The 26,934-nt window shown below is 42.0% G+C and overlaps 1 protein-coding gene across 1 annotated transcript in view; it reads left to right on the top strand.

Annotated features, from left to right (window-relative positions):
• LOC139699004 (nephrin-like) overlaps positions 1-26,934 on the top strand; it is an 874,868-nt gene that overhangs the window by 579,917 nt on the left and 268,017 nt on the right. The window contains exon 3 of the mRNA XM_071597999.1: positions 18,409-18,617. Coding sequence (XP_071454100.1) covers positions 18,409-18,617 — 209 coding nt within the window. The remainder of the gene's footprint in view (positions 1-18,408; positions 18,618-26,934) is intronic.

Raw genomic sequence — 26,934 nt, forward strand, 5'->3', positions numbered from 1 at the left:
AGTGGTTTTCTAAATTCTGAGTTTCCGTCATATTTTTGTGATGTATTTTTGTAGTATCTAACCGGCCCTTCTAGTACCTTTGTCATACTGGTGGGCTGGAACAATGTATGCCAGTGATTACTGAACGGAGTGTGGATTGCTGAACAGAAATGTATAAACTATAATGAAATTGATTGTGATCACTATTAACTATTCTCAACGTCCGCATTCCGTGCTCAGCCATTCCCCATTCACCATTCCACTCAATAACACAGTATATCCTGAAATATCTCTCGACAACACCTACATATGTATCCTAAATTCCAATTTACTTGTAGGCATTCGTCACACGCTTTTGGTTGAGCACTGTAATTTTTTTTTCCTCGATGAAAGTAAAAGAAATCTAATTGACACATTGGAAAAGAAAAAAATACTAGCCTCTCCTTCATATGAAATAGTAGTCGGTGAAATATTTCGTAAAGGCGCCCGTGAGAAGAGAGAAGTAAGCTCTTTCTACGGGAAAGAACGTTCACGCCGGTCGAAACTTTATATTGTTTTTAATGACGGTCGGCAGTCACACATGATGCCCCAAGTTCACATTGGCGAATAAATGGAAAATCATTAGCTTCAGTCATTAGGTGATACCATCACTCACGACATCTCCTGGGCACGGGGAACATGTGGACAAACTGACTAAAAAAATTAGGATTTATTAAAGCAGTAATGGGTAAACGCGAAGAAAAGGTCAAAGAGGAATGTCATCTTTCGCTGATTAGGCCTTATTTAGAACATGCCTCTAGTATATTATGGGATCCTCACGAAGTTGGATTTATTGCCGAATTGGATTGCGTGCAGCATAGAGGAGCTAGATTTGTAAAACGTTGTTACTATAAACTGAGTAACGTATCCAAAATATAGTATTTGAGGAGCTAGGCTGGGAATCACTCAATAGAGCGAAGGTAAAATTTTAGATTGAAGCTCTTGGACAAATTGGAATGGAGTCTCTTTAGCAGTGATGTTGAGAATGCATTACTTCCCCATCGCACAATAGTAAGTTAGATTATGCAAATAAAATTAGAGAGATTAAGTATTGAGCAGATGGATTCAAGTTGTCATTTTTTCCACGAACGAAATGAGGGATCATAATAACATTGTTCGACCGCAGAAGAGGTAATATTCTAATCAAATTAAGTGTGTTTTGTATTCACTCCCTGCCATAAACCCTAGCGGTGGCATGCAGTGTAATTAAATATCTATCCAAATCTAGTCCACAGTAACTGATTTTTATCTAGCGGCTACGCTATTTCTCTTTTTGCATTACCTTCAGCGATTGAGGTTTGCACTAGAACGAGAAAAAAACCTTTTCGTCCCGGACAATGCCCCCACATTACACTACTAAATCCCCCGTGGCCCCTAACAGCTCCCGACTAAAAAATTAGACTCCGGGACTAAGTGAAAGCATTCGAAACACTAGAGAATCCTCTCAACATCGACGTCGGGCGGATTACGCGCGGATTCGACGCGAGGGCACGCGAGCTTCCGACGGCGAATCCTCCTTAATCATTCAAGAGGACTGGCAGAGGGGGCGGGGACGTGAGGCAGGGGGATGGAGGGAAGGGGACTGGCGTCCCCGGGGGCGGAGATGAAGAGGAAGGGGTCAGGGGGCACTTCCTCCCGGCAGGGGTGTGTGTCCCTGTCTCACCTCCCCATTCCCAATTTAGTCAGCGGCGGCTCCGCGGAATCCAACCCAATTTGGGCGTCATTTGGCAAATGGACGTGAGATGTCGGGTGTTCCCTCTGCTGGGAATCCCTGGTCAATCCGGACTCCCCCCCCCACACACACACGCCCTCCCACACACCCTCACCAACACTCCTCCCCGGCTCCAATAAACTTCCTTCCCTCGAAACCAAGCCCCCCTCCCCGCCCTCCCTCCCGATGAAACCCGCATCGACACTGCGAAAGGGGTTTCGACGTATTCTTTCCCTCCCTTCCATTAGCAACCGCCCACACCCCCTGCCACCCGCCGCACCCCCACCCGCGAGGAACACCACGACGCGGCCAATCATTTTCAAATCACACGGCATCGATTCATCAACTCGCCACCCTTGATAGCGGTTTTCCCTCACCCTTGGATTTTCCGGCTAATCCCGTGGGGAGTGGACGGGGGAACACCTGAGTTCTCGATGCTACTGCATTCTCAGCCGTCGAATAAACTTTTCCGAGGCCTCGCGGATGAAGCCATCATCACACTAGGCACGTATTTGACACTCGATCAATATCGGACCAAGGGTCGAGGCTGAGTCGACATGAACAGAATTATTCGACCCAATTTTTAAAGACCAGCCACATAGCCTGCTTGTCATCGAACCACTTATTCACCCGATATTTTTATGCCTTTGGTGACCCATCTACTCGCAATTTTGAGAAATGTAAATTGATCATCATTGTTTTCCTTCCGTCCAAACGTCCTTCTTTCATAGAATTTCTTTGCTTCCAGCTTCTGTCCACTCTTCTACAATTTCATGTCGGTTACCTCCTTCTCGTGTGCCACACAGGAACCCAAATCATTACCGATCGTTTCTCGTTTCTTTTGCACTCCGTAGCTGTCCTCCGTAAGGTTGTGTTCTTTGAATTCTGCCGTTCAATTCTATTTCTCTTTTTGTTTTGTTATTTTGCACTCATATTTTCATGTCTAAATTTTTAGAGAAAACCTTTACCCTTCATTGGATCCATCTTTATTTCAAACGCCTTTATTATTCTCGACAGAAATCATATATAATAAATCAAAATATTTTAGTACCGCAATAATTTTTGCCAAATTTTGTACATGTACAAATAAAAAACGCGCGTAATTGCCGTCCGAAGTCCGGCTGAAGAAAACTGTAAAAAATTCCGACAGATAAATGTAGCAGGAAGAAAAACACGGGCTGAAAGAACTTATGGATTATACACAACGTAACAGCGCACACACAGACATTGTTTTTTGATGTTAGTCACTGGATTATTTGCCCGGATGAAGGGATGATCGGAACAGCGGGAAGAAGTGGCATGGAACACAATGGCATGCGATATTTTGAGGAACAAGATAAACACTTGAGAGCCTTGACACACATCCAGAAAGAGACCCAAGTCGCGGATAAGGCGTTGGCAGGTCATAAGCTGTGAACATCTGGGCGAAAAAAGAAATCCGTTATGGGGTGTGCCCTTTGAAATGCTGCGAGTGAAATTGCAATACTCAAAGTCCTGAAATGTGTTCATTCAGTTTTACAATGTTATGACTTTCCCACAGTTGCGCTAGCTTTCGGTGATTAAAATTTCTACCAAAGGATTTTTATTTACATTTTCGAAGAAGCAAGGAAGACTGCATGATTTATATGTGTGTAATTAGGCCAAGTAGTGATATCTTCTGATGTGAAAATGTTTGATAATTACTTCACTCTTAACGTTTATCCGTGGCAGATGCTTACGTTTCTGGAGAATTCTCCCAAAATGTATGCGAAACTCTATTGATATGGTATTGCTACGTCATTTTCTTCCATAATGGGTAATTTGCCCTCAATATTACCGATAAAAGGACAATATTATGCGAGCAGTTCTTGATGCGGAAACTATAGTGATGCCATTACAATAATTCTGTAATACCTGAATTCTATTTCTTAAGTGTATACTTTCATACTATAGTCCCACAAAATACCTAAGAAGGAGCTGGTCTGAGCTGCTTTATCATCGCAATAAATATGCTGATTAAAATAGGATTGAAGTGAATGAAATAAAGAGCTTTTAATTCGTTGCTGAATACCATTACGGTTGGAATCCAAGAGAAGGTGATTTAACTAAATTAAATAGCAGAAACAATTCAATATTAATTAATTGAGAGAAATTACTGAAAAACAAAATTTACTTATACTAAGTAATAACAAAACATTGAACCAACTAAGCACAATAAAACCCTAAATTTAAGGAATATTTGAAATATAACGAAGGGAAACCTAAATTTTGCCGAGATTAATTTATTGATTTACATGCGCTATTTACGGCATCGAATGCATACTGCCAGCAACTTCCACCGAGATAATCTTTTCAAAAAATTCGATTCAAACTGTTTTATCCTTTTTTTTAAAGACGACGATATAATGTAATTGTAAATATTTTACGATACCTCTTATTCGTAAACTAAAAAACCGTGTAAAAATTCAAACAGTTTTCAACTTACATTGAAGAATTAAATAAATTGAGGACCTCTGCCCAAATTCAAAAACTATTCTCACAAAAATATTGAGTATTCATCAAATTTAGGAAGAGGACGGATGAAAATTTCAAATTTAATAGGAATTAGCGAGCTGTTTGCAAGGAGGCCGTCGGAATCGATTGATATCTCCAATGGAATGAAAAATACACAGACGTCGGCCTAAAATGTGTTAGTTGCGTACTTAAATGTTTAACTTAATTGTACTTATTTGTATTTTAAAGGAAAATGTGCTCGTTCAATGTCAAATGAACACACAAATAAATAAATATATAAATATATATATATATATATATATATATATATATATATATATATATATATATATATAATACATAAAATACTAAAGATTTAATACTCAGCGCATGCATAACTTCCAGAAATGAGTCTCTTTAATATTATCTCTCTGTGGTGAATTCCCTAAATTCGAAAATGTCTGCAGTTTCACTTTTCACACACAGATTTGATATATAACTTGGGTTTACCTCAGTGTAAATGGTCCTCGTGCTCCGCGTACTCTAAAATCCAACCCTAGAGCTATTACTCAATCCTTTATTGCGCTGCTTGCGTTGGCTATTGGACTGTATATTCCAGTGACGCCCAGACGGTGCAGCCATTTATAGTGGCTGGAAAATTTTATAGACGACGGCCATGAAATACGATGACAGCATGACGGAACGGATGTGCATTATCCGTTTGAAATAGGTATACATAAATACACAATTATTATGCTAATTTATATAGTAACAAATATAAGGAAAAGAGATAGGAACACACATAAAAGACGAACACAGGAGAGGTGGGGAAGGCGGAATCCAGCAGATTACGAATGCAAATATATTTCATAGACAGGGAAATCCCGGTCTATGCCACATAGGTAGAAGTTTAGGAGCCAGACGAAAGGTAGTCCACGCAGCGTCTGTTCCTCAGTGAGGCGGCTGCAATGGCGTTTGACCCCAGTGGGGCAGCCAGTAAGTGATGGTGTCACGTTAAAAACACTATTGAGGATGGCAACGGGAAACCACCTCAATTATCATTCCCAAGAAAAATATGATGGACTATACAGATATTTTGAGTCCTGGCAACTATGGGGCTCGGCCCAATCGGCCGTGTGTCGTGCCTGGCAGCGGGGGAGGCAAGGCTTCCGCGGGCGTCATCCCACGAAGGCGAGGATATAGAAAGTCTGCAGAGGAAGGGTGAAATCCGTGCGCTTTACAGCGATGTTAAATCTTTATCGGGAAGTAAGAAGGAAGATCTATACCAACAGTTAGAGATGAGGTGGGCAGGTAATTGTTGAAACAGGAAAGATCCAAGAGAGATGGAAGGAGTATATAGAAGAACTGTATAGTAAAGAACTTCGACCAACAAAGTTATAAATTGAAAAAGAATATGACGTGAAGGAAGATAGCTTAGATCCAGGCATACTAGACGATGAGATAGAAAGGGCATTAATAGAGATGAAATCAAATATGGCCGTGGGGGTGGATAACATTCCCACGGAACTATTGAAATGTTTAGGAAAATGTCGGAGGAAGAGGCTATATTGGCTGATTCGTAGTATTTATGAGGAAGGAATCTGGCCGGAAGACTTTGTGAGATCAGTTTTAGTTCCTGTTCCGAAAAAGGTAAAGGCTAAATCTTGTGAGGACTACAGGATAATAAACTCTCTCCAATGGATTGGGACTACATCGACCGTGTGACCACTGCCAATGGTGAATTACTTCTGAGAAAGGATTCGGAGAGACAGAAGAATAAATTCGCCAGACTGCGCAGCACCAAGGCGATCAGAATGCCGCTGGACCGGAGCAGAACGGTCATCAATTTGACCGACGCGGTATTGGACGAACCCACCCTTTCAGTCTTCTCAAAAGGACTTAATTTGGCACTGCCCCGCCGGTCCATTCCTTACTCAGACTTCATTGGAGGAATTGAACAGGAGGTCCGGAAGCTTCCCAGCGAAGCAGCAGAGGAAGTAAGGAATGAAATAACCATGGTCCTAAAAAGGGCCTTGCCGCCAAACGTAACATCATCCAAGGAGGAAAGAGAAGCACTCCAAACTCTGCGTAGGAATACGGACATCATGGTATTACCTGCGGATAAGGGCAACGCTACGGTTGTCATGGGCAAGGAGGAATACCATAGTAAAATACGAGAGATTCTCGCAGACAAAGCTTACGTAAGACTGTCCCGTGACCCGACGGACGCCATCATGAGGACGACGAACACACTCATAAAGAAGACCGAGTGTCCTGCCGAAATCGCTAAGAATTTGAGGCCACAAGCACCAGCCCCCCCGAGGTTATACGGATTACCCAAGAGCAAAGGGAAGGAACCGGATAGGAATGTTGGACGGGATGAAGGGAGGAAGAAAGTACTCAGAGATGAAGAGGGACCTGATGTAGAGTAGGATGCTGGATTTTTTTTTTGAGGAGTCACAAAATGTTTCATTTAGTAGCTGTGTTCATCCAAAAACCTACCTTGTCCGGTAGATTACCTAATAATAATAATAATATATATATATATATATATATATGTATGTATGTATGTATGTATGTATGTATGTATGTATATATATATATATATATATATATATATATATATATATATATATATATATATATATATATATATATATATATATATATATATATATATATATATATATATATATATATATATATATATATATATATGAGGAAGTACTTGGTATGGTGGGCGAGGAGAGGGGTTTGTTGGGAGAAATCGTATGGAGGCAGGAAAAGTGGTTGAAGGGGGTATTGACCGGCAGTGGGATGTTGAAGACTGTAATAGAGGGGAGAAAGTTAGGATGATGGATTTTGTGTTTTGTTGGGAGTAATAAAATGTTTGTTTGGTAGTTGTGTCCATCCAAAAACCTACCTTAACCGGTAGATTACCTTAAATATATATATATATATATATATATATATGTATGTATGTGTATATATATATATATATATATATATATATATATATATATATATATATATATATATATATATATAGCGGGCAAAGTATTTCACAATCTGGATGATCAAATGTCGCCTCACCACGATTTACCGAGCTCCATTTCCCCTGCAGTGTGCTATTCTGAGCCCAAAAAAAACTCATTCGTGGTGAGCACAACGTCCCAAAATAAGAATAAAAAGGGCCGCATGCCCGCGCGCCCGGAGGTGTAGGTTGAAGTATGCCGTGCGGCGGGTTCCTTTGCCGCACTCTGCTCCTCTGGCCCTGGCCCACAGCACCGCGCGTTAATGACTTCCTCTTCCCCTTGTCCCCGTCAGTGGACCCGCGGCGGGGGGGGGGTCCTCTCCCCCTCCCGCTCCCACCTCGCTGGACGCGCGGCCCTCCCACTCGCCGGCAGCACACAAGCGCCCATGGACGCCCACGAGTCGCTCGCCAGGACACTCTGAAGCCATTCAGCTTATTAACTGGACTCGCCCAATGCGAGCCGTTTTATTTTATTATATGGTTCTGTGTGCATTTGGCATTGCAGTATTTATCTCAAACGCTGCTCCTTTCTTTGACAGTTACCAACTAAAAATACGCTTTCGGACCATCAATTAGCCTTCCACAAGGGCTTACTTTCTTGTTTACAATCCATTACGCCCGCCATGGTTAATCATTTTCACGAAACGAGCACATCTTCCTCTTTGGCATCATTTCAACCGCAACATTTACCGAAATCTTATGCAAAGGTTAGTGAGAAATTTGCTACGTAACAGAAAATATTACATTTATTCATTCTAATATCTGAGGTTGATTGAGTTTAATTCTAGGGAATATATTTCACGTACGACTGTGTTTCCTCTGCTTTTAGATGCATAAAAAATTACACCAAAGCAAATTTTGATGATCGCAAGTTTTAATGTACAAATTTGATCTTTGATCAAACTCTCATGCTTTTAATATTCCATCCTCGTCAGCCCGTCCCTTGACGTTGGTGAAGTGCTTGTGAGTTTCGATAATCCAAGAGATGTCCTGGCGGTAGTGGTGCTGAGCCTGGTAAGGTCACCCATGAAAGAAAGGTCAAAGAGTAGGAGCCAGACGAAATGTAGTCCACGCCCAGCGTCTGTTCCTAAGTGAGGCGGCTGCAAATGCGTCTCCTTCCAGTGGGGCGGCCATTGAGTGATAGTCAAAACATGTTAAAAACACTACTTAGAAAGGCAATGGGAAACTACCTCAATTATCAGTCTCATGCTACTATGTCAAGTTAAAAAAATTCCAATTCCAATAATAAGAAAACTTTGGAGATTTCTAAAGTTTTCTCGTTATTGGCTAAAGGAATTTCTTTAACTTTAGAGTTACAGCCAATAGCTTTTATGTCTTCTTACCATGCTACTATGTTGGAAAATAATCTTAGTATGAATCCTGGCAAGTACGGGGCTCGGCTTATACGGCCGTGTGTCGTGGCCGGCAGCGGGAGATTCACTGTCGTCATCTCAGGAAATCCTTGCAAATTGCCTACGACAGAAGCAGCAGGAGACAAGGACAAACCTAGTTAAAATACGGATTTTGAATGTCGGGAGGGTGTTGTGAAGCTGAAATAAAACAAAAAAAGGGATTTGGATAGGGAAAATATAGATATTTTTTGGGCTTTGCAGGCAAAAACATTTCTCAAAATTGTTGAAGAATGACTAATCTTGTCTAGGAACATTCAAATCATAAATTATTTCTTGATATAGTTCTCTATGCATATGAGTCTCACACAAACGAGACTGTTATGTAGCATACGTATTATTATCTCCCACACAGTGAGATACATCCTTGGAGAGCTACCAGTTTCCCACCCTTTAATTTGTTTTTATAATAGGTGAAGCACTCCAATGTGGCAAAATTTCGTCTCCAAATGGATAATTTGCTTTTTAAAAAAATGCATATTTTAAAATTGAAATGTGTCTTTTGAATCTTCACGCTTGACCTTAATTCATAGAGTAACGTCTTGGATGATCAATTAGGAAATTTTTTAGTGCAAAACAAATTGATTTCTCTTCTTGGTGAAAGAGTTAATGGGCTTGGTAAAGGTGGAACGATAGTTGCTCATCGAAGAGAGGAGAGCCAGCAAGGGTTGGCAGTTGCATTGAACAAAAAGGTAGTCGAAAAAAAACCTTCGCTAACGAACTTGGGGATTACCCAGGTCTAGGTGCCAGCAAGTTACCATAGGGGGCAGATTTAGAAAATATACAGGAGGTCTTTCCAATAAATACGCGAACTGAGGCCATTAAAACTATATTTTGAAAAATTTGTTTAAATTGTCTATATTGAATTTGTTCCCTTCTAAATAATCTCAAATCGTTGCTTTGCACTTATTCCATCTGCTTTTCCACAGTTTATAGCACCCTTGGAAGCCCTCGGCAGTTAGGCTTTTAGTTTTCTCGTCGTTTCTTGCTTTATTGTGTCCACATTTTCACAGTGATGTCCCCTCATCACATTTTTGCATTTTGAGAATAGGAAAACATTCGCAGGGGGCGAGATCTGGCGAATAAGGAGGAAGATCAAGGATGGTGATTGAATGTTTTGCCATAAACTGGCGATTAATCAATGCTGAATGTGCTGGTGCATTGTCATAACGAAGGATCCATCCATCGCCTCGAGTCAAATTTGGTCGCACACGATCCCTCAAACGCTTGCAAACTGTAAGGAAGAACTCAGCATTAACGGCAAGGACAAGGGACCGCACACGATCAATGTTGTCGTCAACAGGGGTGTTTGAAGGTCGTCCCGGCCTTGCATCATCCGTGGCGTCTTATCGGCCATCTTTAAACCACTTAATCCACTTAAAAATTGATGTTTCTTTCGGAGAATTATCACCTTAAACAACTATAAATATTTCAGGAATTTTGTGATAACTTTTACCGCACTTCACCATAAACCTGATGTTGATTGGTTGCTCCGTGATTTCGTCAATTTCCATTTTCAACAAACAGTAAAAACAAGGACAACAGAAACTAACATAACTGGCGCCATACGCACAGCTCGACGATCCGCCAAACACCGAAAGAGCCGAAAGTTCAAGGTGATCAGATTCATGTCGGTAATGGCACCACCACCGAACACGTCCCAGGTTTTATAGATCTTTTTTAGAGCTTCCCACTCTCTGATTTTATCGTTGCATCCAATGATGAGATGCGCGACGTTGTCTATTCGACCGCATGACGGACAAAGGGGCGAATCGGCTAGCTGAAGGTGGTGCCTCACTTCCCTCGTCATGACTGTGTTCGCGATTAGGTTAAACATTCCACTACGTGCCTCATCGCTCGCCCTGCTGGTCGCCCAGTTTTTCCAAGATATCGTTCTTTTTGACGTATTTTGTTGCTGCTCGGTAAGCGCTCTCACATACAGGGTCTTGACCCGAATTGCTTCTCCATCTCGCAGGAGAGAAGCGAATTTTTTCGTTTCATCAAATGCCCTCCGGTGGCATACGTCGCGCGCGAGTTCCTGCCACGCGTCCTTGAGGAGTGCCTTGCGCCACGCGTCGTCACCGCCGAGGATGCGCAGGCTAAGCTTCGCGTAGACCACCTTCGCCTTTAGAGCTGTATCGGTTAAATTGAGACCACCCTGCTCAAACGGGCCATAAAGCTGGTTTCGGGACACTTTCTTTACGTAGCCATTCCAGATCATTTGGTTGGTCACTCTAATAAAGTATGCGTTGTATTTAGTGGGTAAGGGCCACAGATGGGCCACAAACCATATCCTTGGGAAGACAATCTGGTTGAAGAGGCGGACGCGGGTCACGGTCGGGAGGGAAGGGAGGGAAAGCTTTCCAGCACTCCATTTTACATGATGGTAAATAATTGCCCAGTTTCGCTCAATCGTGGGAGCCAACTCCTTCTCCCACCAGAACCCTAAGATTTTGAGCGAGGGCGCTTCTGACCAACCGATGGAGGTCGAGGGCCGGTCGCCCTTGAGCAGCAAAAACCCAGATTTCCGGTTGTTGAGGAAATTCCACCCTGCTCATATGACGTTAATATGTCGTGGGCTAGAGCCATAAAGGGACGGGTCGTCTACGAAGAGGGTTATGTCGTCAGCGTATGCGACGCCCAGGTAGACGGCGCCGTGACGACGTACCCCGATTCCACTGCTCTGCAGTCGTCTGAGTATGGGGTCTAAGGCAAGGGCGAATAGCAGCATTGACAGTGGGCAGCCCTGCCGAACGGAGTTACTGACGGGGATGGGCGGCGAGGTGGCATTGTTTATCCTAATTACAGAGTATGTTCCGTTATACATCGTTGATTCGGCACGACTGAAGTTCTTTGGGAAGGCCATCGCCTTGAGCACGGTTAGAATGTATTCGATCCGGACCAGGTCAAATGCTTTCTCAAGATCGATAGCCAGCAGTGATAAAAAACGATCGCCATACAAGGGCGCGGAAAAAATAATGTCGCGAATTAAAAGTGCTGCATCGAAGATGTTTCGCGTTTTTGACACTGCGTACTGGGATGGAGAAAGGACGATGTCGGCAGCAGCCGTCATTCTACATCGTAGGACGTGCGCCAATATTTTATAATCTGCGTTTAAAAGGGCGATTGGCCTGAAGTCGTTGAACGACTTTGGCCGCGTCTTCTTTGGTGTAAGCGTTATCACGGCAATCCGCTGACTTGCAGTGACAGAGCCGTTAGTTAAAATGCAGTGAAAAAGGTGGGTTAAAATAGATTTTAAAACATCCCAGTACGCTAAAAAAAAATTCAAAGGGTAGGCCGCCCAAGCCGGGTGCTTTGCCCTTGGGGAACATGGAGGAGACGCAATCCAGTTCGTCTGAAGTTATGTCTCGAATAAATCGTTTTTTTGATATGTGGGAAGCGTATGGAGAGGGGGTGTGTTTCCCTCCTTCCATGGAGGATTCCTGTTAAAGGTGTTTTGAAAGTGCCGGCCCGCTTCCCTGAGGAGGTCGGTGTCACCGGCGGCAGATTCTCTGACAGGGATTCTGTCTATATCGGAGCCAGAGTTGGATTTCATCCAGGCCATAGCTCAGATAGGCCCCCTTTATCCGTGTCCAGTTCTTTTTGCCACTTTTGGGGACCGTATTTTTGGAGCTCGTGGCCCAGGATTTTGTTTTTAGGGACTACACTTGGGCGTTGAAACCCTCCGGCGCCACATCCTTACGCAGGAGCTCTTCCAGCGCTCGGCGGTAGAAGGAGATGGTGTAATTTTTTTCTCTGCGCCACTCAAAAGTTTGCATTTTGGTGTGGGTGACAATGCGGGGTTTAAAAATCTCGTCCCACCATAGAGCGAGGTCTGCACCGGGACGGAGTGCCGCGATCAGTGCACACACCCGGGTGCGGATAGAATCACGACGAGTCGCGTCCTCCAACACGCGGAGGTCCATGCGCCACACGGAGCCGCAGCGGTGGACGTGCGCGCCCGGGGTTGTGTCCGGGCACGTAACTCTCATGATCACTGCGCAGTGATCAGAGAAGGACACCGGGAGGGTGTCCACTGTCTCGACATCATTCTTTAGGGATGTCGAGACGAAGAGGTAGTCAATCCGCGTCCGAGAGTTAGGCCCTGATCGCGTGAAGGGGGCGGGGCGGCGCAATAAGAACGCACTGCGTCAATCGCTCCAATGGAGTCGAGCATCAGTGAGAGCGCCCGGCTTGGATAGTATGTCACGTTATCCCTGTTAGAGGCACTATCCTCTCGGCGGTAGATAGTGTTAAAATCTCCGCCCAATGTGGCCTTCCCCGAGAAGGAATACAGGTATGGGAGAAGTTCATTGAAATATGTTTCGCGCTCTGCTCTCTCGCGCTCACCGGAGGGAGCGTAAAGGTTTGTGATATGGACACCATTCACGATAACGGACGTTATTCGGCCCGAGGGGTGGCGGCGAACATGAGAGAACGGAATGCCATTTCGGACTAGGGTGGTGGTGCCAGAATGACTTTCGGCGAAATTGCCGATAGCCTGAAAGATGTTCGCATCCCAGACTATGTCCTCCTTTACCTCTTGAAGGAGGATTACATCAGCCCTAAGGTCGCGGAGAAAACGTTGGAGGGCTGCAATTTTTAAAGCGCTATAAACGCCAGCAATATTAAGCGAAATAATATTCATTGGTGGAATGAGAGGACAGCTATGGGCACCGGACATCACTTACCAGAGTCCTGGTCATGGCTTACGTCGCTTCGGTCGCGGCTCGAACCCGGACGACGAGTGCTTAGCCGCTTCCCGGGACGCTTCATCCGACGGGTCGACGATCGAGGTCTCCAGTTGTCACCGCATACTTCCCCTCCGACCTCGTCCTAAGAGGAAGACCCAGCCGTGGTCTCTACGAAGAGCGAGTTACTCGGCGGCATTCCATGGGGGGCCCTCTTCGAGCGAGCAGAGCTGTGGGCCGTCCCAGCCCAGGAGGTTGCCTCGGGGGGGGGGGGCGGACTGGTGGTCCTCTGCCGAAGGGGCCCCGTCGGGAGAAATTAGAGGAGATCGGTCGAATTGGTCCGCATCTAGAGGAGCCCTGGGAAGATCGTCGACACCTTGGCTGTCCTCAAAGAAGGACGATGGAATATCTGGGATCTTTGACGTCGACAAGGTTTTACTCGTACATGTGTCAAATTCCGCGGCCGGTGATACCTTCTTGTTATTCCGTGATAACGGAATCGAGGGGCCCGCCGTTGAGGAAGGGGGCCTGTCGCAGTCGGATGCATCCTCCCCCGCTGCACCCGTGATTATCGGGGAGTTGGAAGCCCGTGAAGCGAGGATTGTGGTGAGAACGCGTCGTTGGCGTGGCCAGAGAAAGGAAGGACGCAGGATGATACGTCCTCTTTTGACGGGGTCACGGAGATAGGGCCCGGTGGTCGTGAGGGTGTATCCGAGCTGGTAGGGACCGCAGCTTGATCGATGCACGAGATTAGCAGTGCAGTGTCGTCCGTCCTCTTCTTCTTCGGATCCCTTTCTTCCGTTGACGACTTTCGCTCCCTCTGAAATTTCCCTCCAAGTGGAGGGGGATGCGGGGGTTCGGCGGGAACAACTGGGGGCGCACCCTCGATAAGTATCAGGGACCGCGCCCTCTCCTCCACAGCCATCTCGGGCTCATCTATCTCCTCGGTGGTGTTCGGATTGGAGGCCAAAAACATTGCCTCCGCACAGCTCTTCCCTCCCTGGTTCCGAGGGCAGGTCTTGCGCTCGTGGCCTTCTTGGTTGCAGCGGGCGCAGGTGCGGCGCTGACCCTCGTAGATGATGATGGCCCGGTTGCCGCCGATGTGGAGGTACGAGGGGATATTTCTTTCGACCGTCATCCGCTTTACTCTCGTCCCTGTCAGCACGCGCGCCATCTTGTCGCCCTCCCACCTGTTCTCCCACGAGCGATGGATTTTTCCAAAACGTTGAAGCTCGCCTGTTATATCTTCCAATGGGGTCTCCACGGGGAGACAAAGAACCCTGATGTTACAAGGGCTACCGGAGGTCTCGTCAATAGTAATCGTCTTCCTCGGATCATTTAGGGATGGAAACGATAGTTTTCGTGGGATATTATCTAGAATCCTTTTCATAGTAGCTTCAGTTGCCAACTTTAGGAATACCAAATGGCGGATATATCCAAATTGGATCGCCACAATCTTTTCGGGTGTGAGGCCCAGCGACTCTAGTGTAAAGAGGTGGACCTCCAACGGAGTAGGGGGCTTCGCCTTCTCATCAACTTACAAGGCGAGCGTGTTTACGCGACGTACGACCATTTTGAAAGAAATCAAATTGAGCACGCCAGCGTGAAAAAAAGGAATTACGCACTGAAAGCACTCCAAGAAGAACAAAAAACACCCGTGTGCACTCCCTCCCCGCCACAAGCACCCGGCGGTAGCAAATAAAAAGGAGCCTAAGCTCTACACCAGGAGTCAAGGTCAGTCTTGATCCAGTAAACAAAACAAAAGTACGGCCTTCCCGGCGGAAGAAGTCGAGAGTCAAACTGCACGCTTCTTGATGAACTAGGCGGTCAACCGCCGCTCGAAACAAAAGACGATCGGGACTTCGATTTCCAAGAGAGTCCGGCAGTGCCGGTCTCCAAAACCCCGGCGGCCGAAGCCTCGGACGCCGGCGAACTTTAGACACTCGGTGAACACAGGCACGTCCTGCTATCGAGGCAGCTATCGAGGAAACGTAATTTACCCTGAGATCCGTGGGTCTAATATATCGCTAAGCACCCCGATTCTTTAGCCAAGAGATAGCTTAGGAAAATTTTCAGGGTTCCGTTCGATTCCGCCTTCCCCACCTCTATTGTTTTCATCGTTTATGTGTGTTCCTATCCCTTTTCCTTATATATGTTTCTATATATATATATATATATATATATATATATATATATATATATATATATATATGTATATATATATATGTACATACATACACACACATATATATATATATGTGTATATATATATATATATATACGAGGGTCATCCGGAAAGTAGTACCCGTTCGTGCCGCATGAAGTGCTGACGACGCGAGTAGCCGCTGGACGAGGTCAGATAGCTTCAGTGGCTTGTCTGCCTTCTCTGAGCCAAGTTGCGTGACGCTAGCATTGCCTGTGTTGTTTCTGTGATTGTTTACAATGTTTAAAAAAATTGAGAACGCCGCCAGTTGTGAAGTGAGGGCAGTGATTAAATTCCTCAATGCAAGAAACGTTCGCCCATGTGATATTCATCGCCAATTAAAGGAGGTGTATGGAGACAATGTAATGGACGAGTCGTCTGTTCGGCGGTGGTGTCGCAACTTCAACATGGGGAGGGGGAACACACACGACGATGAGCGTTCGGGGAGACCGTCTGTCATTACAGACCAACTGGTGAGCTCAGTTGACGAATTCGTGAGGAACGATCGGCGCGTCACAATTGATGACATCTGTGAGCATTTTCCCAATGTTTCTCGAACAATTGTTCATGAAATTGTTAAACACCATCTGCATTATGCAAAAATTTGTGCAAGATGGGTCCCTCGCGTATCTCAATGAGCTGGCGGCGAAGGACTATGCAGCAGGAATACAGAAACTTGTCACACGTTATGACAAATGCCTTAATTTGCTTGGAGATTATGTTGAGAAGTAGTTTAAAGTATCCTCTTTCAAATAAAATTTTTTATGTTTGTTAATATTTACTTTTGTGTCTTTATTTCACGAACGGGTACTACTTTCCGGATGACCCTCGTGTATGTATATATATATATATATATATATATATATATATATATATATATATATATATATATATATATATATATATATATATATATATATATATATATATATAGGTATATATATGCATATTAATATACATTACAAGGAAAGGAGCAAGAAGGAAGGAAATCAAGGATGGTTGTTAATGATAGTATGGAGAGTTACAGTGGACTGGTGAAATGGGTGAACAAATAGAGAGAACAAATAAGCGTGCCAAGGATGCTAAATCATGAAACAAAAAGCGAACTTCCGCGCATGCTTCCAATTAGAACGCAGGAAAATTATTAATTGAATCAGGATGCGGAAAACTGTGAAGAACTATCGAGATGCTATGAATATAAGGGAGAGACGAAAATGGGAAAATTTTAAGGACAAAGTTAGGAATAAGTTAATGCAAGAAGATATAGTATATCAGAAAATGAACCGCACACGATTATAAACCGGAAAACTATTTAAATTTTAATTCTCTTCCTGGTGAATACTCGTCAGGATATACATCTGTATTACATGTGGGCTTGTCAGGTCCGCTTTAATCTCTACCAATAATATTTTATCACCCACCAAACTCCCTACCGCTCTCTCCCCAGTTTCCCACATTCTGCCCTCTCCCTTCTCCACGCGCCGCAAATCACGCCTGCTCTAACTTTGACTCCCCTCACTCCCCGTCTCACATCACACAAACGCAACTCACATCTCTTCCTTCCGTCTCCATATTCTCTCGATGCTTCATCAATTCCATATCCGCTTCATCCACCCAACATTCCATGTCGTACCTTTCCTATCTTTTGCGCTCCGCTTCCGAAACTTCCTCTGATCTCCAGCTTAAACGCACGGAATTTCATCAATATTGTTCGAATTAATCCGGTTTCATTGCGATAATTTCTTGTTACATAGTCTAAGGTAGGAGAGTGAATGTGATTGATTTTATCATATGGTCATTTGGGAGGACATTTATCATTGAGGAGTCTCTGCAATGTTTATAATCCTCAATAGATCAGCATTGGACGAGCAAGCTAACCTTCATAAGGCATTACACCCAAGTATGAAGAGTTCCCTTGCCTTCCTTATGCGAAATTTAATGCTGTTGTCCTGGAAATAGCTCAAGTATTAAAATTTCTTTGGTCGTAAGATCAGTCCAAGAAATGATTTTACGAGGGTAGTTTCTTCTCTTGATACCCTTTAACTCAGCATTTTCAAGGGAAATAAACAAATTTGAAAATTGATCTAGCTATTTATAAATTTTTCAACTATTTTCTGTGCCTTAAATCAACAATTTACTGGATTCAAAGGTCTGTCAGAGTTAAGCCGTTTGCTTTAAGTAGAGCAATAAAGTAACGGTTCTACACCATGATTTGCATATAATTATTCTGTTCTTGAATATTGTTGCAAGCAAATACTTTCTATCATGCAATGATTAACATTTTTCGAGTTGAGGCGATATGTTTGACATTGTGAATGGATGGTTGACCTCTACCTAATATCCCCCTCCACCCCCACCATTGTTTCGGTTTGCGGGGTATTGTGTAGATGTAGATTAATGCGAATTTGAACCTGATAAAGTTATAATATGTTTCGGACTTTAGATTAATTTTTCCCTCGGCGGTGAACAATCAATATATGATCGGGGGATATTCGGAGATTTCATTACTGATTATTGCTTTTTTGTGGTTATTTTACTTCAAATCTCTGAATATCTTCCGGAGTGAAATATTTAAAATTCAACTCGAGGAAGTAACTCATAGAGTTAATGCAATTTTGGTGGGTGATTTTCTTGATTTGTCGTATTTTACTAATACTTGGTATTTTGTACAAATATTTAAGAATTTTAATTATTTCTTCGGGGTAGAATGCTCATTATTAGTGTTCCGATTAAGAATAACTCAACTGCATTGCTAATTTATCGCTAAGAATACTGTTTAATTAATTGTATGTACATCGGTTGTGAGATGGATAACCTTTTGCATTAATCACCCGTCGCCTTCCCCCCCACCCGCTCTTCTCCCCGACCAGCTTCGACGTCCGCGGCAGGGCGTTCTCTAAGGCAAAGCTGTGGTCGGACGAGCACACGTTCGGCCCGCGAGCATACTTCGTCACAGTGTCCCGTCCGGCGCAGCTGACCCTTGACACGGTGATCGAGGAGGACGAAGGGGCCTACAGGTGCCGCGTGGACTTCATCAACTCCCCCACCAGGAACTCAATCGTCAACCTCACGGTCATCGGTAAGTCAAAGCACGCCCGACCACGAAGGCGACCCACCACGACGCGACGATATCCCTGAGGAAAGCCTTTTGGCTCCGAGACAAGAGAACGATGCACAGTTCGGCGCACCATCTTAAGCCAATTCACCCTTCTTTTCTGTTCAAAATAAGCGCGGAATCATATGGCGCGCCATTTGGTGGAATTCCTCCAAGGTTCGGCGAATACGCGAAACGTTTCTGATCCGCCGAGTAGTTTACTGATTTTAGTTTGGACTTTAATATCCTATCAGCACGTTCATCGATCCAGTGATATCATCTTGTGACCAGCAGATGATGATACAATATTAAACATGCGTTCTTTGAAGAAGCGAAATTTCTGTTTTCCTTGCTTCCCTTCTGTTTGATTTGTTTGATACTCGGAGGTAGAGCAGAAATCTTACAAATTCCTGCAACAATTTGATATTCAGAACCTCAGGGTAAGTGGCCCAGTGAATTTATCCAAGAAAAACATATATTTTAATGTGCATCGTCAGAGATATTTGGGTTCGTGACCTCTCCAGCCACATCAGCTATTCCCTAGGCTACAGTGCCTAGCAATTTTAGTGTTCATGCTGAGGGTCAACTAAAGCCAGATTGGCGCTCTGGGGTAGGTTTTCATCCACCAATCCTGACTGTTCAGCTATTTCCAAGAAATTACCTGTTGCAAAGACACATGGTTTCGACTATATATTTTTTTCATTCTTTACAAATCTTCAATTTTTCGCCAAATGGTGCTTATGAATACACTTCTTCAACATCAGGGGCACGAGATAGTATCCCAGTCCCTAGCCACCCACAAATGAATCATTCCGTTCAGATACCGGAAATTGACGTACACTGCGATACAGTATCCAAGTGCTAGTTTTGCCAATCTGCCTTCAATCAACAATGTAAAGCAATATGCAGTTATTAAACCATGAATGAGTAGGACCATCATATCATTTTTCCTTTCATTCTATTGGATACAGTTCACCCCAAGGCAGTGGTTCATTATTTTGAAATGGGCATTTTCCGCAGCCAAATGGAATTTTTCTAAACAGTGGAGTACACCGATAATGTTGGACAGGAGAAATTCACATCGGAATGGAAAATTATCTTTAGGGCTAAAAATACAGAAAAGATATTATAATTGCAATATACGCTATATAAAAGCATCACCAACTAAATCAGACAAGTTTTAAGACCATATTTCGTTCAACCATGATGCTTTTTTTGGCATTTGCAGAAACCTATTTCAGACCAAAATTCCTCAGGGGTAAATGGAACCCGAAATGGAATGAAATTTAATTGTTGAATGTATTTACATTGGATTTCGCATCTCCAAAACGCGAATTTGATTTTTACTTCTTATTAATGAGTTCTTGACGATATTCCACTTTCTCTGAGTACAGCGTCGTCCCAATCATTTCCATTCTTGTGATTCAAGATCTTAATAAATAAATAGAGGCTAAATTTCAACTTTGATGAGAGAATCTTAAGGAGTTAAGAAAAAAGGAAATTAACGCACCACGTGGATGACTATTAGTCAAGCTTATTGAGAGGGCCAGAGACATTGCTTGGACCCATAATACGTATCTTCGGGCTATAACTTTAATTGAGAACAAAGGCTTCCTTCCAAAGGCCCGGCAATACTATTTTAAGGTTTATGTAAGATGAGTCAAATACTCAACTGTTTTTCAACATGTGGTTAAATGTGATGATGAAACATTATTTAAAATATTTGACGCCGTCATCGCTTTAGAGTTTTACATATTTCCCTATCTTGATACATGTATATTTACTTCTAATTCTCTGGTTCCCAGAAAAATACCGCAGTTTTCTCTTTATGGCGAAAATGGAAACAAGCGAGCAAAGTAATAATAGTTCGTAGAATTAGAGAATAATTAGGTGGAATGAATTCTATTTACTGCAAAGCGTCTTTATCTCATCGACACCAAATCATGGCCTTCGTAAAAATCCATAAATATATTATTGCGCCGAAATTCATAGATGTAACGAATTATAGAGCATATGAAAATAATTTATATATTCGAAAATCTTCTAAGAGAAAAAAATTGATGCATATAAAATTTATGGACTCTTTTTGTGAATGCATAACTACAATGCATAAATACAATACCTGTCGGAATAAACTTCGTAGTTTCAGACTTGACTTTGAGGAAATTTGCTATTATGGAATGAAAAATCTAGCTATTTTAAGTCCACTAATTATAGAATCATTAATTGGAATTCATATAGCTGCATTTTTCTGCCTGTGCAATACCTTGGGTGTGATTCGTTCCAGCATGTTGCAAATATTGGATCAAATATTGTCGAAGACCTTGTCCAGATGCCGGTGACAATTCCATTACCCGCCAGTAATTTATTAATAACAATAAGTAATTTTTTAATTTTTGGTACGTCACAGTTCTTGTCTATAACAATATTATAGTTTCAAGAGAAAATCTATCGGTCTTTGGGGTACATTATTTGTATTCGGTGTTGTGGATAAAATGTATGAATATAAATTCATGTACTGCTTGAGGGCACAGAGCAAAGGCTCTCTTTATCGAGATACCAACCCCATGGCGATATTTAATAGCAACCACTTCTCCTATGTCATATCAGTTTGCTCGCTGTGTCCTGCTATGCCAAGACCATTTTCCGATATCTAACTTGAACGGGTCAAAAGTTTGTTCCCCGGTCGTAACTAGGCCTTTTTCCGCTAACCGCTCGGCCACACTAGAGACCAGATAACGTCCCTTTGGGGAAGGTCAGTTTGGGTTTCGGAAGAGAATGTAAACGAGTCATTGCAAACAGCAATGAGGTCATTTATAAAATATGATAAAGATTATACTTGTGATATTTTCCTTTGCATACTAGATTTCAAATTTGTGGTCTTCCAAAGGAATTCTCCCCCCAAATTTCCCTCTTTTTTAAAAATTTTTTGCAACTCTTCTCACTGCAGGCAAAATACAGAGGATGGTCAAAAACCCTATTACATTTATTACTTTAGACTTCTCTGCCATGAATATTAATTTCGACCGTAAAAATTCATTTGGTAAAAGCCATGCCTCAAACTATTCCATTATCCGAAACCAAAGCTATAAGAGATTTTTATAATAATATCCGAAATATTCTTTGAAGTATCTGCAAGTAATTTAACTCACAGAGTCATCAGCTAAAATATTTCAACAAATAACGCATTTATTTTTAAAAGCGCGATTTCCTTTTAAGCGTTTGACAGACAAAGTGGATTACATCAAATTTAATAATGCTCTAAAAATAATGTTTAACCAGTTTATCATTTGTAACTCGGGGAAGAATTCAATAATTATGGTTTTATACCTTTCCCTAGTACATATTAGGTAGAAAGTACCTCTAAAATAGAAATGCGTCATGACCCCAGAGGTCCCACAACTCGAAGTTTCCTTTGGTGGTTGTTTTTTCTGCAAACAACTAATTCTCACATCTAAAACTATTTCTTCGCTAAAAAAGCCTCATACTCCCTCGACAAAAAATTATCTCATAGGAAATTTTATGTATACCTCATTCCGATCATATTTTCTTCTAGTTCCATGGCGTGAAAAATTTGTGCCAAAGTTCACAAAGCAGCTTCACACATTTAAAACAGTATCTTGGGTTGGGAACCTTCAGATATGCAAAGACTCAGGGCTAGAATATACTTATTACAAAGATATGAGGCGAGTGGTTTCGCATCTGACATTGGAGATATAACAAAGCCCCCTAATTACATCAGACGCAGTAATATCGACGGTATCGGACGATCGGATCGACGGTCGTGTCACATGTCCTTGAGGAGGCTTGTGGGGTGTTGTGTAGATGCAGATGAATCCTCTCCTGTTATTTTAGCTAGTACTTCCTCACTTGCTCTCCTTTCCTTTATCAAACCGCACTTATCCGACACCACACCTCAAAACCCTCCGAAGCACGCCCATTCTTCCCATTTAAAATAAGGAGTTCGAACCTATCTATTCTACTATTACATTAGAGTTACAGTCGTAAAAATAGGCGATGTTGATAGCTTAATTTCACGCCTTTAACACTAGGTCAATCGTACAATTACCTCATTTTATTTGCCATAGTACTTCTGCTTCCAATGAAGCAGACCATATACACCATTTTCCCACGAAACGGCCCGAAACACCTGCGCATTAATTCTAATCCATAATCTTTCCTATACGTCTCTTGGATTTGTTATGAATAGCGAAGCCTTTGCATTTCTGAATAATGTAATGTTTTTGATGTTTTCACATTTCAGCTTCATTGCATATTTTGTTTTACTGTGACTCGGTATGCATCAGATATCTATTGGATTACGTGTGAAATGATGATTTTTCAGCCGCATACGTATGTGACTAAACTGAGTAGTAGCTGCCTTCATTACTGATTTTAGTTCTTCAGATGTCGCCATTTCTATTTCCTTAGCGTCAAAGCTAAGAAGAAAATCCTCGTCTCGGGAAACCAAGGTTCAAATGTTCTATAGCTTTCTCTCCATAGGCTCTTTGGATTATTAGAGTTGCACGACTCGTGCATTTAGATTCAATTAAACTAATACTCCTCCATTTTACCACAACTCCGTAATATTTTAAATTGATAGGTTCCACTCTACTCTGCTACCCCTAACGAAGGCCTCCGAGGCATTCGCGAAGTGCATGGACAAAGGCATTCCAGTGATGAGCCGTTAGCAAAGACAACAGACAACGATTCGAAGGGTTATTTTACACATACAAAGTTTATTTAATATCGCCCCACAATTCAACAGCAATCTGAACCGCATTTGTAGAATTTCTAAGCCTACGTCCTTCGTCAAAGATAACTATACTCACTGCACAATTATTTTAGTAAAATTGTTTGCTGCACAGATAACTCTTATCGGTGTTGAAAGTTCACATGTGTTCAGCCTCCAAACTATAACGTTTTATTTGCGTTAACCTTGACCGCTATTGATTGATTTTTTTACGCTCTTCGGCATTTATTTATTTTTATATTCCCCATTTGTGTAGAGCCTCTTCGGCATAATCTGGTCAAAGCATTCCTCTTGAAAATTTTATCATGTCTGCCAATCATGGTTGCTAGGTTTCTAGCCTTTCCAACTAAAACAAGCGATTTGCTTATTGATTATCAAGAGGAAATTTACATGTTTTTCATTAATTTTATTCATGCGCATAGCGAGTGCTGAAGCATGGGATATTAGCATGGCCTGTCTCTCTACAAGTAACTTCAGTTCGGTCATTAATGACTGTTTAAGAGACGAACATCCTTGTCACAAAAAAATAGCTTAAAATGGCATAAACTTCAATACCGTGATAAATTCAGCTACATTATTATTTCTATGTTTTTTCCGCCCTCACTTTACTGGACTCGTGTGATTTAGTAGGTATCTAACTTCGTCTGTAAACAAACCTCAAAGGAAAAAGAAATTCTGAAGCTCTTTTCTGAACTGAAGACTATTTGTGGAGAAAAAAGTTATTAATTTGATTTATACATTAGATGTTAATGAGATGATAATTATCTGGAAAGGAAAAACGATTGAAATAAATATTAATCGACTGTTTATGCACATTTAATTGTCTTCATCAGCGTTAAATTCGTTCTCGACGTTTATTTGCCTGTTTAGTAAATACTTTTCATTAATTGATATATTTTTTCCAACTCTTTTATTCTAGGGTATACAAATCATCAGAAAAGAAGGAAAAGACATTATTCGTGGGCACCCAGGGTGTAGTAACTGAAATAGGAGATTATATGTTTTTCTCACTACATTAATCGTAATCAACGCTCCAAGTTTGGCTCTCATTACTAAGCCAGATTTACTACATGCTACATTTAGCAATCCTATCAATTCATCTCCGATAATCATGAATCAAAACCCAGGTATTCATTCCGTAAATACCGTAATAAAACAATGCTGGAATCGTATGCATTGCATTGCTGGAAATATTTTATTTCTGAATTGCAATGACGTTTTACTCTCGAATGGTATCCGAGATCCGCCATCATATAACTTGATCCACGTAATTCAATGATTACGCAGAAAACTTTTTGTTGAATACTTTCAAACTTTTATTGAGGAAATACTTTTAAGCATTTAAATCAATATCGCGCTGTTTTTGACATCACAACTGAGCCATTCATTCTTAAAAAATTATTAGAAAATGGTGTGAGGAATTGGGGTTTGAATTAAATACCAAAAAATGTAACATCATTTATTTCTTGAACAATAGAAAAAACGACCAAACTCTACCAAATTACACACTCGGGGGTGTTCGGATGAGCGCTGTGCATGAAGTATTAAGTATTTGGGGGGGGGTCACCGTTGCATCGGATATTTCTTCGGGAAATCATGTACGCATGATTGGTGGAGGGGCGCTGAAAACGCTGGCAGGAAAAGTGCTATTTATCTTCAGTAAGGCCTCACATTGTGTATGCGGCGGCGCTTATGGGATCCTTTTCAAAAAAATATTTATTACAGCATTGAATAGGCCACAGAGAAATATCTGCTAGGTTCATAAAAAACGCATACCAAAGGACACAAAGCATCATACATTTAATATAGAATCTGGGGTGGGAAGCTTTAGATATGGGAGGACTCAGGGCTAGGTTAAACTTATTACAAAGATATAAAGCGAGTGGTTTCACATCTGACATTGCAGATATAACAAAGCCCCCAAATTACATTGGAAGGTCCGGCAATTGTAACCAAATTAGGGAGACTGTCGAACTGATAGATTCAAGTATTAATTTTTCCCGTGCACTATTCGCGACAATAATAAAGGGGGAACACCTATGAAAATAATAGGTACACGCAGTCGAAAATATGCGTTTACAAGATCAAATCCCCCCGGAAACACTAAATCTGTAAATACACTATATAAATTCAAACCTGGCGTCCCAACGACCCCCGCCGTGTGCCATTGTACTAGGTAGGGTGTAGGTGAAAGTAAAAAAGAGTATTGTATTTGTGAACTGTCCGTCCGGAATGCATAGAATACTAACGAGTGATAAGTGTCTCAATCGCACCTGCACCTGGCCCCTTTTAGCGTATTTTCTTTTCCACCTTGTGTAGGCATAGGCATAGCTGCTAATCATCTAATACTTGTAATATATATACGCATGTTACACGATTGGTATTCGGTCGCCCCTTTTCCACGCGGTATTTTGGTGGATCGCGGGATGCCAGGTGCATGAGGAAATAGAGGGAATGCATGTAGAATGACTGGTCACCTACCACCCCCTGCCACACGTACTTGCGATGGCTTTCGGGGTATTGTGAGGCTTTAGATGCCAACTTTGACACCCCAATCTCTTTTACTCCAACCGGCGTATAGTAATCATAAGAACAGTTAAGCCTCCATCGTCAATTGTGGCGTGCCTCATGATGACAATATATATATATATATATATATATATATATATATATATATATATATATAACCTCCTCGAATCAAAAAACCGTTTGTGAAAAACTAAAGAATAGTAATATCAGGAAAAGGCTACTATGGCGCTCCCACAAAAAAATATTGCGCTCCAAATTTACCGTAAGATATGTTTTCCTACATTCCTTATTCTTAATATGTTATAGTGTAACTGTTGCCCAAGCTTACCTGGACACAAATTTATCTCTATAGGAGTAGTCGTTCGGTATTCCCGCCCAAAACTTGTTCCTAATTCCTTCACGAAGTGTGCCTCTTACAAATTTCAATTTATTACCATAGAATGACCACTATTTTTCTTGGGTGTCCTATGTTGTTGAAATGGCTATTAAAGCTTGTCTAAGACATGCTGTATTCCATGATCCGATTTTATGATAAGATCAAAATTTTCTGTTAGTTTAATCCTAAGCTATTGGTTTCCACTAATGGTTTTGGTTATTCCAATGGCTTGCGAACGGTTTCCACTTATGCCACCTGCTACTTATGCCACCGCCTTATGCCTTAACAACTTTATTAAATATATGGCACAGGCAATTGGTCAGCCGAAGGCTAACAAAAATGATGCAGCAGCTTTAATTAATGCAAAAAAGTTTACTCAGATTTAAAATTTGAACAAAACGTGACAAGAACTTTCTATATCCATATCCACTTTAATGAAAATTAGGTTAGCTCCTTAAGCATTCATTATATTTCGCCGTGGCTCACCGCTAGGATGATTTCATAATGGCGATAGGCTTGTGGATTCATTATATATGAGTGCTGTACTTCGCTCCTGGTCACCATTCCCGCATATCATATTCACCTCCGCAGGTGCGATAAAGAGAGGGCACGATATCGATGGAATACGTTATTTATATCATTTT

This window comes from Hetaerina americana, unplaced genomic scaffold (genome assembly GCF_022747635.1).
Source record: "Hetaerina americana unplaced genomic scaffold, ioHetAmer1.1.p SCAF_9, whole genome shotgun sequence".
NCBI lineage: Eukaryota > Metazoa > Arthropoda > Insecta > Odonata > Calopterygidae > Hetaerina > Hetaerina americana.